This window comes from Laccaria bicolor, genomic scaffold (assembly GCF_000143565.1).
Source record: "Laccaria bicolor S238N-H82 LACBIscaffold_1 genomic scaffold, whole genome shotgun sequence".
In the NCBI taxonomy this organism is placed as follows: domain Eukaryota; kingdom Fungi; phylum Basidiomycota; class Agaricomycetes; order Agaricales; family Hydnangiaceae; genus Laccaria; species Laccaria bicolor.
In genome coordinates, this window is record NW_001889872.1 from 72,492 (window position 1) to 87,950 (window position 15,459).

The following is a 15,459-nucleotide window of genomic DNA, read 5'->3' on the forward strand; positions in this document are numbered from 1 at the left end:
TAGATGAATGCCGGAGTCAACAACGGTGGCGGCTTCAGCGCTCAGCGCCTCCTCACTGTGCTTATCTCCTTCCAACCAGGCCCCTTCACCACGATGCCCGACGCTGACGAAAGACAGTGCAGGATCTGTTTCGATGGCGCAAATGTCGAGCTTGAAATGGGCCGCCTCATACGTCCTTGCTTGTGCAAAGGTTCCATTAGTGTGAGCAACGGCGCCTTTCAGCCCTCCCAATAACTAAAGTTGAACACTTGAACAGTACGTCCACGTCAAGTGCCTGCAAACATGGCGAAATTCATCAGCCTCAAAGAGTGCCTTTTTTGCTTGCCCTCAATGTCGCTACCAATACCGCTTTTCACGCACCCGCATCGTGGGGCTTGCCACAAACCCTGGTCAGTTCATTCAATGTGACCAAATATGGCTTCCTCATTTTGCTGCAGTCATCGTTGGAGGTTTGTCCGGCTTGGTATTCACAACGATCGTGATGTTAGCTTCTTACATCACAACCTACTTCATGGCTGCGTTCGAGGAGCCTTCCAACTATTATTCCTATTCATTCTTCTACATCTCTCCTATTCAGGTCTTCCAAGATCTTGTAACGGCAGCTTTTCGCGTCCTTCGAGATGGCGACGTAGTGGGAATCTTCGATGATACCGCCTTTACTTCGCCGACGCGTGCAAGCGACAGCACCCTTCCTAGATCGAAACAGACGCCTGGATTGATAATGTGGTTCATCCGACGTTTTGTTCTGGGTCTTCCTCTTGTTGGCGCTGGTTCGCTTGTCCATCTGCTGCTTTCAGTTCAGATGCTCGCTCCTGTGCAATGGCTGGCTCGATACAGAGGCCAACGCAACAGACGCAACGACAGTTCACGCGACATCGCAGCGCTGATCGTTATAGGCCTACTTGTTGTTGGTGCTGCAAGGTATCTTATTGAGACCGCTCAACCGGCTGCGCATCTTACCATTATCTTTCGCAGAGCCTTAATCAAAGTGTATCAACTTACACAAAAGTGGACGCAGTATTTACTAATTCGAGCCGAGGATGCTATCTTAGAGGTTAACTAGTTCTTTTAGTTTGGTTGTCTATCTGAATTTGGAGGTGTATTTATTCTACAAGCAACATGGACAGTTGGGCTACCAGTACCGTCTGAGCTGCCGCTTGACGTTTTCATATGTCGTTCTTGTTTCGGTACGACTTGGTTCCAACTCGGCCATATACTGGTCAACGGCAAGATCAACACGTCCAACAGGAAATTCAGCTCGGAGAGTCGATGATTGAGGCCGCATCGCTTCACCGAGCCAATCTGAAAATAAAACAGCAATTTCTGACGAAATTGCCTGGACATTCGCTTGATCGTTGAAAGGTGGAACCTGGGAAAGAAAACTCTCCATCGGGTGACTTGATAAGATAAGTGCTGATCTTTCTTACTTGAGATTCATACATCTCGTGGAATACGTCCCACACTTCGACAAATGGAACCCCACATTGGACCAATATTCTGGGCGACCAACCTAAGGGTACTGTACCTTTGTTTGACAGCATGAAGCGGACGAGCAGAGTGGCCACGAGACCTGTAGTACGAAGAAAGTGTAAAAAAGGATGCAGGGTTCTGGCGATCACAACACTTACGAAGCGGGAATGCACTCTCCGATGGATAAAAGCGTTGACCTAGTTGCACAACTTTTGCCAGGATGAGATCTGACTGTGCCACAACATCTGGAGATTCATTTAAAACTGCAGGAATTTAAGTGAATAACTGTTACGAAAAGAGATTCAACCTACTCTCGTCAAATATTTGGTTCCAAATGGGTTTGACGACGCTTTCGTCTTGATGCTCAGAGACGTGCAAACAGAGAAGTTTTATGGCAGGAAGATCAAATGTCACAGCATAACCTTGATAGAGCTTGAAAACCATCAAGCACTGTTGTACCATGATTATTGGGAGAATGATCTACCTCGGTCATCGTGAACAGCCTTTTCGACAGTAAACTTATTCGTTCCCCAACCTCTCGTGCGTCGTCAACGTGGGGAAGAAGTTGATTATAGATCTCCAGCTGAACTTGAGCTACATCAAGCTTTTCTTCGAGATCTGTAAGGAAGGCAATTGCAGTTTCGTGTCGTCCACCAGCCGAAATTGGGTGCGACTTCGCGTTCGCCACCGCAAGAGTGAGGTATTCCAGCCTCGCATCAAGGTGGAGGTCGAACCTGGCACACAGAAGGTCAAGGACATGCCGAAGAACTAAACATAGACAACCTACTGTGTTGACTCAGCCAAAGCTCCCAAAACTTCAGCGGCCCTCAGTGGCTGTCCGTTTTTCACATAGAATTGCCAAAGAAGCTGGTATTTCTGCACAGTGATTGGCTCTCGTCTGAGATGTGCTTCAAGGAAGGCCGGTCTCATCTAGAATTCAAACTCAAGCTGAGCGTAGAAACCAAGGAGTAGACTCCGCACCTCAAGAAGATCATCAGCCAAATTGCGTTCAATCAACCAATCATAAAGTGTCGAATGGAACATCTCATCCTCGCTTCCAAAAGCAAGCTCATAGGCATGACTTCGAACGGTCTCTGGATCATCGGAGACCAAAGCATTGTCCGAAATTGTCGGTTTCACGGCTGTGCATTTGCCCTCAAAGGTTGTGAGGGAGTCCATGACCAGGTCGTAACATCGCAATCGTTGTTCAGCAAGTTCGCGGCGTGGGTCGGTTGAAGGGAGTGCAGCATGCCAATATTCAAGACCGGCATTGTCTGGGTCATGCAACTGAGCGCAAACCAGCGGCAGGCAAATCGCACCTGTAATTTTGCCGTTGAATGCTGATAGTATGGCAGTCGTACGAAAGGCTTACCTTTGGCGTAGTTCAATTGTTGGAAATCCCCGCAAATCTCTCGTAATTTCTCAAACTCAAGAATCCTAGCACCTTTGATGAATAGTCTGGTGAGGATCATGAGAGTGTATCTAGCAATGGAGGCGGGGAAGAAATTACCTCAATGCTTCAGCCAACCATTTCTGCCGTTCAGCTGTGCTACGGGTTTCGGAAGCCTTTCTTACATTCTCTTTCGCCTGAGAAACAGTTGGTCATTGTCGGAGGGCGAGGAGTGACAACGTACCTTGTAAAGCATGACATCGTCGGTGCTGCAGAATGACCCACACCGCTGCTGAAGAACCTCGCTGATGGTGTCGATCTGTAGGGCCTCAGTGCCGACTGGGAGCCTATTGTGCAACCAACTCACACTGATCTGTTGCCCGATTTGCTGATCGATAACAACGTTGACTAGAGCTCTAGATATTGTCATTCCATTTTGAGTTGTTATAAGATCCTCAAAGGTTTGGGAGGCGATGAGCTTTTGAATCTCAGCTTCACAGCTAGTTGAAATGGTCGATTTCTCTCGTTACACAGGAAGAGATGAATAGCATACTGCGAGATCAGGTCTCCAAGTCGATAGTCATTCAACAGCAGGACGAATGATAAAGCCTCAATCGTTCTTGTGAGAAGAGCTTGTATTTCAGAAACGGATACCTGTTCAGCCTTTGGACATCTAATGAGCAGGAGCTATACTGGAGGTGAGACAAGCATACTTTCCAAGCTTCTTGATCGGCAACGGTCGTCCTGTTTGATGTGGGTTCACTAGGGGACGAATGGAAGAGGTGGGGATTTTTATCCAGAAAGTCCTTCAAGGCGTATAGATTTTTCTGAACATTGATCAGGAGGGTTTCCGATACAGCCAGCTGTTGCTGACCGGCAACACTGTTGATTCCAGTTCAGTTCAACTGAAACACATCCGAGGACGGGTTTAACCTTGGTTGCGCAATCTTTGATTTCCACAATGGGCGGATAAGTCGTGAAAAGTAGATAGCTAAGCCTTCACGACGCCCACTAAATATTGCCGTACCTGTGTTCTCCGCTAATGTTGCAGTCAGTCTAATGAAAGGGGGTGATGTACAGGGTGAGTGACACTCACCCGTTCCATAGGTGACTCTTTCTGTCCAGATAGGGCGTTCTCCGAAGTCATAGAACGCTTGCTTAGCTACGCCGGCTATCTCTGGACTGACCATACTGATGGTGCCTGTGGACTGGCCATCTACGGAATCAAAATATGTGTTACCACTTGCGAGCCCTAGCAGCATGGAGCACGTTTGGTCTCTTCCGAAGCTGCATTGAAGGGAAATTAAATAACAGCGCCGCTGTGTTCAATTGGCTTACCTATCGCGGAATTCAATGATTGGTTGCACATTCCCTTCAGCTTGCAATTCTTCAAGCACCGCTTTCAAATAATCGACGTCCCGTCGTTTTATAAGGAACGTTAAACCCACATTTGTCAATATCATGAATTGTTGGGCGGGCTCTCCAAATTGCCTTGCTAGTTCGTTTATCACTGAAGGAGATGGGGCCGCAGAAGATGTCGCCAGTGATGAATTTATGACAGATGCCATTGCCCAGGTTCTTCCAGGGATAGCCAAAAGAGTAGCATATTCTGTCAAAGGAGCTCGACTTGTGCTAGGTGCACCACCATATGACCCATAACCTGTCGCGTACTGCTGTTGGGGCTGCTGCGGCAGATTCAATTGACCAAGAGTGCCAATTCGAGTAAGATCAGGAGCTAAACAAAGAATATAGTCGGTCCCGTCGCTGTCACCTTGTTGAGCCGCGATTGTTAAACCGTCAATATAGCATGAACTGTCGATCGATGACACGACGTATGGCCTACTCGTAGGCTGTGTAGCCACTGGCGGAGCGCCATACATTGCAACAGGTGGGCGATACGGATTGGCTTGTTCATCAGGGTGAATTAGGTTGGATGGAGGTAGTCTGACGTGGATGAGCTGGAGTGTTCGCGACCCCGAGGCATTTGAGATGGACCCATGGGAGTAGTTATATGACATAGATGGGGAGAAATAAAGCCGCACTCCGTTAGTGGTAGTGGCAAAAAGTTGGACTCCGCTGCGTGACTCCGCTTGTGAGATAACATGTAAGGAGACGATCTGGAAATTTTTGGGAGTGAGGGCAGCCGAGCCAGGTGCTTTATCTTGCGCAGATTTGTAAAGGTTCGACAGAGTTTGAATATGTTGGAGTGACTTGTCGCCACCAGGTTTGTAAATTGAGATGGTATTTCGAGACGTCAAGGTATAGAAGCAGTTTCTGGGGGTGTCGGCGACGATTGCGACGATGCGATCTAAGGAGACGATATCATGAAGTTGTCAATGGGGTGGTGTGTGCCCTTACCCTCTGTTGTCGATGCTGCGAATCGAGGCAGAAGACTCTGCATCCCTCCGACGGAGTGGTTGATGAGTTGGACGCGCTTGCCAAACCATCCTTCACTTTCTTGATAATGAAGTTCGTACAAATTTCCATCTTGTGATCCACACATAAATATTCGGCCGTCAGACATGCCAACGACAGATGTCATCTCAACGTCAGAAGGTATGCTAAGGTCGGTGGCGTAGAGTTTGATGTCGTTGTGAGATCGGTTGTCCTGTCCAGTGCGAGAAGATACAGAAAGCCCAATGAGGAGTACAGATATTGGTGTACAAATAACAAGAAGAGAGGTGATGTCGTCAATGAAGAGTCCTCGTTTCGGTTTGACGAGGGCGACGTGGGTGATGACATCAGGTTGGTCAACGAAGGAAGCTATTTCTTGACTGCGTTTTTTCAGCCCAGAAAAAAACAATAGCATCTTTCATCACGTACCCGTCATTATAGTCCCATAGAAAGAGTTTGTGATCAATCGAAATCCAAACACGTTCAATTTCTGGCATTAACCCCATGTGAGAAGTGACGCTTGCACCTGACTATGTGTGAGCACTAGAATTAATAAATTCTTGAAGGTGCGCACTGTCATAGTATTGGAAGAGGCCCTCGGGGATTCCTACGAATCTTCTTTTCTGGTAAGGAACTCGAATATCATCGGGGAACACGCTATACGAGGCAGACGCCGCTGGAAAGTGTTAAAAAGAGGGGACGTGTACATGGTAGTGAGTACGTACGAGTGTTGAGGGTGTCACCGATGTCGGGGATAATTTGGGCATCCTTGGTGATTTGATCGAATAAGACTCTGCTCGCGTTCTGAAGAGACGCAAGATCGACTGGAGTAGATTTCGCAGGTAGCGGCTGGCGACCAGAGGAGGGTGTATTTGTACTATGAGAGGAGGCGAAAAGAGAGGCCATATGACAAAGTTAAAAGGAAGTACAGGCTTTGGTACAAGCTCAACTTCTCTAGCGCGTTCAAATCTTTCAACACGTGACCTCAAAGTTCACACGGGTGCAATTCTTCATACAGCTTTAGATTGGTTCGAGTCGGACTAGTGTGGTGGGAATTAGGCTCTCGTAATTTGCAGCTGCAAATTTGCCCTGCAAATTTGCGCTAATTTGCCGACCAAAGTTGCAAACCCGAAACTGGCCTGCAAATTAGGGCAAATTAGCAAGGTCTTGAGCAAGCAAATGACAGCAGGTTTCGCCGCAATTTTTTGGTAGATGGGCATAGTTATGGCCTTGTCGAGGACGATTTTGAGCGAGGTTTGTGAATTCTAGGAGTAACTTGTGATTTTTCTCCATTTGACCCACAAGCTCACTGCTCAGTCATGTAAATCCAAATTTGAAAGTTTTTCCACTGTGCGCCCACAGTCAAATGCACACCTGAAAAAAATCTTCAGACTCAAACAGCATGCAAGTACACCAGCAAATAAGTTCCCTTCTCGCCATTGTCAATCCCCTCGTGCATTTACTTGTGCACATAGCAAAAAGGCGGTCAAGCAGACCCTAATTTGCGCGAATTAGCTAATTTGCCCTATTTTGCAGAGCTAATTTGCGCAAATTAGCGAGGGCTCCCGGGGGCTGCGCCCCCGGACCCCTGCCTGCAAATTTGCCGAAAATTAGGGTGCAAATTAGGGCCTCTTTGAGGCCCAAGCAAATTTGCTTGGGAGAATTAGGGTCCAGGGCTATTTCCCGCCACACTAGGTTCGACTCGCCGCCACTGGCCTCACCGCCTCATGCATGGCTGCCTTTCCTTTTAATAAAGGCACCGTCTCTGATTCTATTCAGAGGCATGTTGTTGACAAGATTTATTCTTCGCACTTCGTCTTTGAACTCCCTCCATTGAGCGACGCGGCTTGGTCTTCCATCTGCAACAATTCCGCGGAACGAGATCGTCTCGAATTTGTTGGAGACGCTTTGATGAGTGGTACAGTGTCTGAAGAGCTATACAGGATCAGAATCCAAGGTTCACCCGGTTTCTACACGGTCGGATTTTTTTCGACATACTCTCTCCCATTCATTTAAATAAAACAAATAACCTTAGAACGCGCGAAGTGCTCTAACTGCCAATTCCACTTTTGCTCATCTTATGCACAGGCTCGGCCACCATGATATGCGCGATAAAGTCAAGCCTGCTGGTGATGCCTTCGAGACCATCATTGCCGCCTACCGAAACGAAACCAGCGCAGAGGCTTTTCAGCAATGGTTTCGAGACAACTTCACGCAATTGATTCACGTCGCTTGCGCCGCATATGATTCATGGTAAGGGTGACGCCCCCCACACGTCTCACTTTTAGAATGGTATCCACAGGATGAACTTGTCAATGCCAAGATCAAAAGGTAGTGGTGGGAGCGTCAAGCAACGCCGACTCTTGGACAAAGCAAAGCACCGTCAGAAGGCTGAGAAACGTGCGCGAGGACTACTGTAATCTTGGCCCTTGAGTTTGCCCATATAACATATTCTTAGACCCTATCAGAAAGCCACAGGATCGCCGCCACGGCAGAGCTTCAGTCCGGCCATCCGCATTACGGAGAGACTCCCGAGCTTGTGCTTCCCAAGTTACCGTTATCGACCTCACGATTGATAGTGACTGGGAAGATGAAGACGAATTACTGGAAGTGGAGGCAATACTCTCGGATTCAACTGCAGTTGTTAGTTCTCAATGGAGTACGACATTGACTATGTTTATTCTCAACTTTTATTTTTAGAATACTGCTCTGAGAGTGCCAAGGAGCCCCGCGTCCTCTCCAAAGCGAGCCTTGAAATCGATCACTCGCTCGTCAATGGCTGCTTCCTGTTCTCGGACACGACGGAGAAAATCTGATTTTGCAAATCCCATACCACTATGCACGTTGAATCCAACCATTTCTGGACAGCCCCTCATGTTGGGAAGCGCCAAACATCCAATCGTCATAGATTGAACATTGTCGAATGGGTCTTGACAGGACGAGGATCTACCTCGGGAATACCCATTACTTACAATACAACGAAAACTAGGTGTACTTGTGGCCGTCTCAAACGCCCTAATCAATTCCATCGACCACGCTTGTACTTACTATCCCCTCTCCCCCTATTATTAAACCTGTTGGTGTTGCTATTGTTCGAGGAAATTTGTGATTGTGATCTTTTCTTGCTGGAGGAAGGTGTCGCAGTGGTAACCTCCAGAGATTGATAACCAACTTTCTTGCATTCCGCGTCAAAAGCTTGAACGAGGTGACCAAAATCAACATTGACCATGCTGCCGAAAAGAGTGTGACTCGTTGACCATTTATTTGCTGTCAGGCGAGGAGATGTAACACCGAAGGCCATCCTGGCCAACAACCGCGGGTCGTCGCGAATAGGACATGCGTCGAGGACGGCTTGTATTTGTTTGGGATGGACAACTGTTGGCGACTTGAGAGTAAATTCAACTGATTGGCCAGTTGTGCAGAACGTGCAAGATCCACACATGTCGTTAGGAACTGCATCCTCGTTTCCGAAATGCTTAGCCAAGTTGTGGGCAAGACCTAGAGTGTCATTGTGAGGCTACAAGATCTCAAGAGATCAGGCAACTTACAGTCGTCATCGATAGCAAACGCAATGACTTGTCGTAGCTTTTTAACAGAGTCCTCCTCTTGCTTCAACATACGTGTATGCATTTCATCTGCCAGTGCTCTGATGCTTGCAGCCGTCTTTTCGAATGGCTTCAATAACGTATAACGCTATAACGAAGGTCCTGTGAGCGAATCACAAAGATTGCTATTACACACTCTCTTACTGCTCTGACTTGAGAAGCCTTGACTTCAGCGCTACCATCAAGTTCCCAGTTACTGATATGTCTTGCCATGTCAGCCCTGTCAACGCCGGCTCTTGATGCAGCATCTACAATATCAATCTAGGGTGACCATCAATAACTGAACATGTCGAAAACGCAAAGTCACTGACTTCATGTTTGCCAGTTGCACTCTTTCGCCGCCAGTATGTTCTGATCACTTTTCCGATTTGACTATTGTCAGAGAAGATCCTACTGCTGTTCAGGGGAGTTATTTCGTAAAAAGAGTAGAAAGGAGTTATCGCCCGTATGTAGCCATGGTCAAGCTCAAGATGCGCATAACATAGCCCCAAAACATTGGCCTACACGTACCCTAAATATCAGGAGGCCGAGAGCAAGTGTGCCTTAAGACCTACTCGAATATCATAGCTAGACGGAGGAATATGAGCCGTGCATAATGAGGGGTGACAGAGACACTAACTCTTTTCCTTGCTTATAGTGGTTAAAGTCAAGAGTTCCATCTGGTGCAGGCACTTTCGTAGCAACTTCCTGAAGCCAAAGTTCAAGGTCTTGCTTAGAGCATGTGTCCCCACGACAAAATCCTTCCAAAGTTGGAATGTCTAGAGAGGAAAGGAACATAACACAGGTGGATGTCACTCCATCACGCCCGGCCCTTCCTACCTCTTGGCTATAGTTTTCGAGGGATTTTGGCATATATAGATGAATTACCTGCTTGAGGTAAGAGTATCTGTCATACGGCAGATGGACAATACACATACTTGTCGGATGTCAGCTGAGAAAAGGGGTTTCATTACGTCGAAATCATATAGATGAGCTGATGGCATTACCTTTGTCAATACCCATGCCAAAGGCAATGGTACATACCACAACCCCATCCTTAGATTCCATAAATGCTGTCTGGATCTTTTCTCGCCGGTCACTGGGCAATCCAGCATGATAAACCATAGCATCAATCCCATGGGGCATCAAATAATTCGCAACCTCTTCTGTCTGCTTTTGAAGAGTAACATAGATAATTGATGGACCTGTCCTCGTTTTGAGGAGTGGAACGACACGATCGATTTTTTCGTCCAGTGTTTCAGCCACCTCAATTCTGAGGGAAAGACTGGCAATGAATTAGACGGAGATCCACATGGGGGGTAGGGTTGAACCTACTTTGGGCGAAAAACGGGCGTCGAGAAAACACCCTCCTTAGCAATAAGGAAAGAACTGCAAATATCAGCTGACACAGACGGTGTAGCTGTGGCAGTTAGGCAGAGTACGCGCTCTACATCCAACTCCACAGCGAAGCGAGCTATTTTGAGGTAGTCCGGACGAAAACTGGCGCCCCACTAGCGCATAGATGTCATGCGAAGTTGAAGCCCACTAGGTGGAAACGACAAACCTGAGAGATACAGTGCGCCTCGTCGACTGCAAGAAGCGATATTTTCACCTGAGTCATCATGTTGACAAAACCCTCGTTGTTTAGCCTGTCTCCTGTGGGTTAAAATGGCGACAGTCGGTTGTTCAGAAGAAGGGCCACCTTTCAGGGGCGACGTATAAAATTTTCATTTTACCCGCTAGTACCTCCGCCTTAATCCACTTGGACCGTTCAGGAGGCTGCGTACTATCGAGACTAGCTGCGTTGACTCCGCGGGAGACAAGGGAATCGACTTGGTCTTTCATCAAGGCAATCAACGGCGATATTACCAACGTGAGGCCCTGGTAAATGGGGCTGTAAATAAACGAACAGACATGAAATGTGATTTGCAGACTCACATCAAGACACAGTCCTGGAACTTGGTAGACAAGACTCTTCCCACCTGAAAGAGATGGGATTGGGATTAAGTAGAAGGTCTGTGCCAAGGCAAAGATAAACACACCTCCAGTCGGGAAAACAACCAAAGCATTTTCATTGTCGACGATCAACCGAGAGATGGCCTCAAAGACGCAGTGTCAGCGTCACCAAGATAAGTAGTAGAGTAATCGTGGAGATGCATTACTCCGACACTTTCAATTCTCACCTTTTCTTGAGAGAGGCGAAAAGACTGAAAGCCAAACACGTCCTTAAGGACTTCCCGTGCTTTTTCCATGTGAAGACGTGAACGCGTGAACTTTGAAGGTGTCAGACTCACTTTTAAGGGGGGGGCGAAAAGTAAAGACGCGTATGTGACACGGTCACGTGATGGCTCAATGAGTTGCAAAACAATCCAATATAATATATCAGAGGTAAGTATGAAATGGTATGAACAGAGTAGATATCCTGGTACAAATTCGGTTCAGCGAGACAGAGGGATACAACGCAGCCGTGATCAAAGAATGGTCAGAAATGTTCCTAGAGAAAAGGTCAAGTCAATAAGCAAATATTGGGGGACACAACTTACCTTTGCAAAAGTGAACTCAACATTGGAGTTGGTGTGGGAGACAGTAGCATCCTTGATCGCCTTAGCAAGCGCACCAGGTCCGCAGAAATATGTCTATATAGGGTAGGGGGTTGAGTGTCAGCGATCAACTTCGGATGATGGCCTCGTACAGCAACTTTGGTTTTTAACTGGGACGTGCTTCCAGGAAGATATTGTCCTCCCTCAATTGCTTGCTTCATTTGTCCAAAGATAGTCATCCAATCGGGGCGTCCAAACATCGTGCGCGAGCGTAAGAGGGTGAGGGGATCATATTCAGCACCAGCGTCATTGACAGCGATGTTCCAAAGCATGTCTTCGCTGATCTTCTGCGTCAGGTACACGTTGATACGCAAAAAATTGGCTGACGAGAACAAAAAAAACATAAAATTTGGAGACCAGCCAAAACGTGCAACTCACGATCAGCTTGGGCAGCCTCGACTTCCTGAAGCAAGGACTGGAACCAACCAAACGAAGGTGCATCTCGACAAACCCAGAAGAATTCAACCCGACGCAGGGAACCCAGTTTGCCCTTCTTCTGCCTGTACCAAATATGCTTAAGGATGGAGGCGAAGGGGGTGACACCTTCATCGACATAAATCAGAATCCATTGAACTCGCTTCAAACACTCACCGATACCGGCACCAATTAAAATAGCTACTTCAGCCCCAAACACGTCCTCCGCTGGAGCACCATAGGGACCATCAATGCGAACGGATGGAAGAGCAATTGAAGAGCCAGCTGGATCCAATTCCACGTAGTCACCTCGAGACATGCCTGACATTTTATCCTTTTCAGCTCCTTTCATGGCAGCCTGAGTCATTGAAGCAACAACGGACGGTCCAACACCCAGGCGGTCTCCCAGACCTCGAGTGAAATCACCAACTTGGCGGATATGGATAGAAACGTAGGGATCTTCAGGCGCTGATGTGATAGTAAACTGCGGCATTTTGTCAAACGCCAATTCAACGGAAATTATGTGCAAATCGCTACGTACCGGATGCCACTGGAAACGGGACAGTTCTGGGATCTGAATGAAAAGCCATTGACCAGCTGTATATTTGAAGCTGGGTTTGATGATACGCAATTCCATGGCGCCTGATACAAAAGACGCTAAGACTTCATCCCTAGCATCAAATGAAAAACGCACCGCTAGGATGAACAAGAACTTTAGATAAGCGTGTCGCTCGCCGTGCACGTATCTCTCTCCAGACCCTCTCTCCAAAATAGATAATACCAGGCCATATGATGAACCGCCAACTAAGGTATCCAAGACAATGTTCTGTGCTATAGAATGGGAAAGTTGGGATGTAATCTGGGTCGACGGTGTCGCGAACGAAGCATCCTGTCGCGTGCGTGTATAGGCCAAGCATAAAGAAAAATGCAAGGTGATGGGTATACCAGAAAGCTTCAAAGCATTGCTGACGGATCTTTTGATGTGCAGTCGAATACATGAGAACCATGATCAGAAGCATAAAGTGCCCAGTAATACCACCCGGCTGGGTGTAATGGATCTGGAGTGCGGTTTGCTTGCGAATCTCTGCATAGGGGTTAAGCTGTAAGTAAATAAGAAACGGGGAAGACCCTACGAGTACGTTCAACGTTGATGAAATTGACATAATGAGCGGTAGTATGAACCATAGCCCAGAAAGCCAGGGAATACGCGACTTGACGATGGAACCAGATGTTTTCGTCGGCGGGAAATGCCCACGTTAACTTGGGACGAATAATTCGAATAATGTTGCGAAGCATTGGAAGAAGAATGAGGCCGCCATCGAATGCAAGAACAAGGCCAGCGCCGCGAGATGTCCAAACAGAGTATTTCAGTGAGTTAAGACCAGCCAATCTCTGGTTTGTTGCCTGTAAAGAAGATGAGTGCCACTTGTATAGCATGCAGGAGCACGACGACACACCTGACTATACCATCCATATATGAAGAGCGACAGATGAGCGCCATAAAAGAGGACGTTGAACGCAAGTCGGCGTGGGACCATAAATTCCCTACGGAACCAGCTTTCACCCATAATTGTATGATAAATGGACCAGCCAAGGAAAAGAAAAAATGAGATATTACTGAAGGAACGTAGGGAGAGAAGAAAGAAACAAAGGAGGACGAAAGAGAGCAACGAGAGTTGATGGAACCGGCAATCGTGGGCTGAGTTTCAACGCTCATCACTAAGTACAATGACGCTGTGACCATGACGATCCCCTGAACATCCTTGATGCACCACCACTTTATTCTTCATATCTATACGCAACCATCGCCTCAATACGATGCACGTCCGTGCTGAAGCTTCGCATTTTCACCTGCTGGCTTTTGCTCGCCTCGATTGCCAACGGGTCCGTATCCACCCATTCTCCGGCAGGCACATCTGCAGAATCCGATGTGTACGCTAGGATGTTGAAGACTGTTGGTTCGTGAATGACAGGAAGATATGTCACCATCGAAATAATTTGTTTGAGAATTGCGCGTATTTCAGATTGAATTTCAGCCTCAGGCTTGGGCACTTGTCTAACTTGTCATCAAAACTATGTTGCACCAACATCAACATAACATGCTTACGGTTCTGAGGAATCTGCTGGTGGCTCTACCAACTTGATATCAAACACCCATCGTTCAAGCGGTATCCGCCCATCCTTTGAGATGATGGCAAGCACGAGTTGTGTGACAGAGCCTGTGAGGAGCCACTCTATCACATACGTTCAGCCTATGTGCCCATCTGAATAATCGACTCATTCACTCTGGACTTGTTTCAAAATCCTGAGAACAATTTTGAGCCTCGCCTCCATTGACAGCACTCGAGGTCGCTCACCTATCTAAATAGTTTTCCAGCGCGAGATCTTGGGTGACCAAGACAGTCTGTCCATATTTCTTGACCATATGGAAGTCGTCCGACGGGTATACCTCGCGTTGAAAGAGGATGCTTTTGACCAATGTCAGTGGTGCTGATGAGGGGAGGAGTGGGGAAAATTAAGGACGTATTGACTGCGTATTTGAAGAACTCTGTGACTAGAGTGGTAGAGCCTTTGAGAGTGATTGCTTGTCGGTTTGCTTGTTTCGAAGCCATTGCTGAAGTGTAATTCTTGGCGTAATTCAAGTGTAAGTAGGTAATTACAGAGTCGCGCTCAACACGCGACTTGAACGCATCACGTGTCACGTATCACCTAGTCTTCGTCTTCTCCTCAGATATGTCGGTCGCGACGCCGCCAACATCGTCACAATCCCCCGTAGCACCTTCTCCAGCTAATGTTCAAGACTCGAGCTCAAGTGCCTCTGCTGCGGAGAAACTTGTTCTTGAGTATCTTCGTGCGCGTGGCCACACTGCCGCCGAAAAGGCATTCTTGGAAGATCTCGATGGTGCTACTCCAGACGATAAAGGAAAGCAACCAGAAACCATTGGCGTAGATGACTTGGTCAAGGCTCTCGCAGTCTTTGTTCAAAAGCCATCTCGTCCGGGAGAGAATATATTGAAAGACTCTTCGAACGTCTTGCAAGAGCTCACAGCCATGGGCAATCCGGTGAACATACAAAATCTCATCGCCAGTATTGGTTCAGTTGGTGCAGAGGAGCTTCTTTCGCTGGATCCTACGGACAAACAGGAGGGCTTTCGAGAGCTTGAAGCATGGGTAGATGGATCGCTCGACATGTATCGAGTGAGTCGTTGCATGGCTGTTCAATATGCATCAGAAATAAACCTGTCTTAAGCCGGAATTCAGGCCTATATTGTTTCCCATTTTTTGCCATTTTTATCTCGACTTGATTCAACATGGTTTTAAGGATGCGGGTGAGTTCCCAATCGTGATATTTTTCCCCACAGCTTATGTAGATTCTGGTCTAGCACTGCGCTTTTACAAAACATTTTCCTCATCGTTGTCGCCATCTCATCATGCAATTCTTCACCATTTATCTACCCTTCTTCTTCCCGCACATGTTCAAAACGATGAACTGGCTCAACGCTTTCGAAACGAGAAGTACGCAGTCCGGATGAGCCGTTCAGGATTTGGCCTGCTTGTAGGGTGGCTCACAGAAGGCATTGGTGGTGAAGCGTCTGGTTCTGGTGAC

The 15,459-nt window shown here is 47.4% G+C and overlaps 6 protein-coding genes across 6 annotated transcripts; 2 read left to right on the forward strand and 4 right to left on the reverse strand.

Annotated features, from left to right (window-relative positions):
- Nucleotides 1-3: 3 nt before the first annotated feature.
- LACBIDRAFT_300583 (uncharacterized protein) lies at nucleotides 4-1,063 on the forward strand (the record flags this gene model as incomplete). The annotated part of the gene is made up of 4 exons (XM_001873125.1): nucleotides 4-201; nucleotides 257-389; nucleotides 438-921; nucleotides 976-1,063. The coding sequence occupies 4 exons, from the start codon at nucleotides 4-6 to the stop codon at nucleotides 1,061-1,063; spliced, it is 903 nt and encodes a 300-aa protein (XP_001873160.1).
- A 69-nt stretch (nucleotides 1,064-1,132) lies between these two features.
- LACBIDRAFT_300584 (nucleoporin) lies at nucleotides 1,133-6,160 on the reverse strand (the record flags this gene model as incomplete). The annotated part of the gene is made up of 19 exons (XM_001873734.1): nucleotides 1,133-1,369; nucleotides 1,428-1,570; nucleotides 1,629-1,733; nucleotides 1,782-1,902; nucleotides 1,955-2,204; nucleotides 2,258-2,400; nucleotides 2,452-2,789; nucleotides 2,843-2,928; nucleotides 2,981-3,057; nucleotides 3,105-3,360; nucleotides 3,414-3,523; nucleotides 3,574-3,742; nucleotides 3,794-3,899; nucleotides 3,957-4,147; nucleotides 4,199-5,168; nucleotides 5,219-5,634; nucleotides 5,684-5,780; nucleotides 5,829-5,930; nucleotides 5,980-6,160. The coding sequence occupies 19 exons, from the start codon at nucleotides 6,158-6,160 to the stop codon at nucleotides 1,133-1,135; spliced, it is 4,098 nt and encodes a 1,365-aa protein (XP_001873769.1).
- An 825-nt stretch (nucleotides 6,161-6,985) lies between these two features.
- On the forward strand, nucleotides 6,986-7,674 carry LACBIDRAFT_320454 (uncharacterized protein; the record flags this gene model as incomplete). Its single annotated transcript, XM_001873126.1, has 3 exons — nucleotides 6,986-7,231; nucleotides 7,290-7,507; nucleotides 7,557-7,674. The coding sequence occupies 3 exons, from the start codon at nucleotides 6,986-6,988 to the stop codon at nucleotides 7,672-7,674; spliced, it is 582 nt and encodes a 193-aa protein (XP_001873161.1).
- Nucleotides 7,675-8,074: 400 nt separating this feature from the next.
- Nucleotides 8,075-11,090, reverse strand: LACBIDRAFT_181577 (uncharacterized protein; the record flags this gene model as incomplete). Its single annotated transcript, XM_001873735.1, has 13 exons — nucleotides 8,075-8,752; nucleotides 8,803-8,947; nucleotides 9,004-9,120; nucleotides 9,171-9,359; nucleotides 9,414-9,426; nucleotides 9,479-9,726; nucleotides 9,777-9,790; nucleotides 9,846-10,123; nucleotides 10,174-10,312; nucleotides 10,414-10,487; nucleotides 10,541-10,820; nucleotides 10,881-10,938; nucleotides 11,022-11,090. 13 exons carry the CDS (start codon nucleotides 11,088-11,090, stop codon nucleotides 8,274-8,276), a joined length of 2,103 nt encoding a protein of 700 aa, XP_001873770.1. The 3' UTR covers nucleotides 8,075-8,273.
- Nucleotides 11,091-11,320: 230 nt separating this feature from the next.
- Nucleotides 11,321-13,420, reverse strand: LbNoxA (NADPH oxidase A; the record flags this gene model as incomplete). The annotated part of the gene is made up of 10 exons (XM_001873736.1): nucleotides 11,321-11,332; nucleotides 11,382-11,474; nucleotides 11,531-11,760; nucleotides 11,796-11,981; nucleotides 12,030-12,186; nucleotides 12,232-12,336; nucleotides 12,394-12,494; nucleotides 12,547-12,936; nucleotides 12,986-13,256; nucleotides 13,310-13,420. The coding sequence occupies 10 exons, from the start codon at nucleotides 13,418-13,420 to the stop codon at nucleotides 11,321-11,323; spliced, it is 1,656 nt and encodes a 551-aa protein (XP_001873771.1).
- A 105-nt stretch (nucleotides 13,421-13,525) lies between these two features.
- Nucleotides 13,526-14,502, reverse strand: LACBIDRAFT_187491 (spindle assembly checkpoint protein). Its single transcript, XM_001873737.1, has 5 exons — nucleotides 14,376-14,502; nucleotides 14,210-14,320; nucleotides 14,138-14,157; nucleotides 13,960-14,086; nucleotides 13,526-13,908 (listed from the first exon to the last, which is right to left on the reverse strand). The coding sequence occupies exons 1-5, from the start codon at nucleotides 14,462-14,464 to the stop codon at nucleotides 13,632-13,634; spliced, it is 624 nt and encodes a 207-aa protein (XP_001873772.1). The 5' UTR covers nucleotides 14,465-14,502; the 3' UTR covers nucleotides 13,526-13,631.
- Between the last annotated feature and the right edge of the window lie 957 nt (nucleotides 14,503-15,459).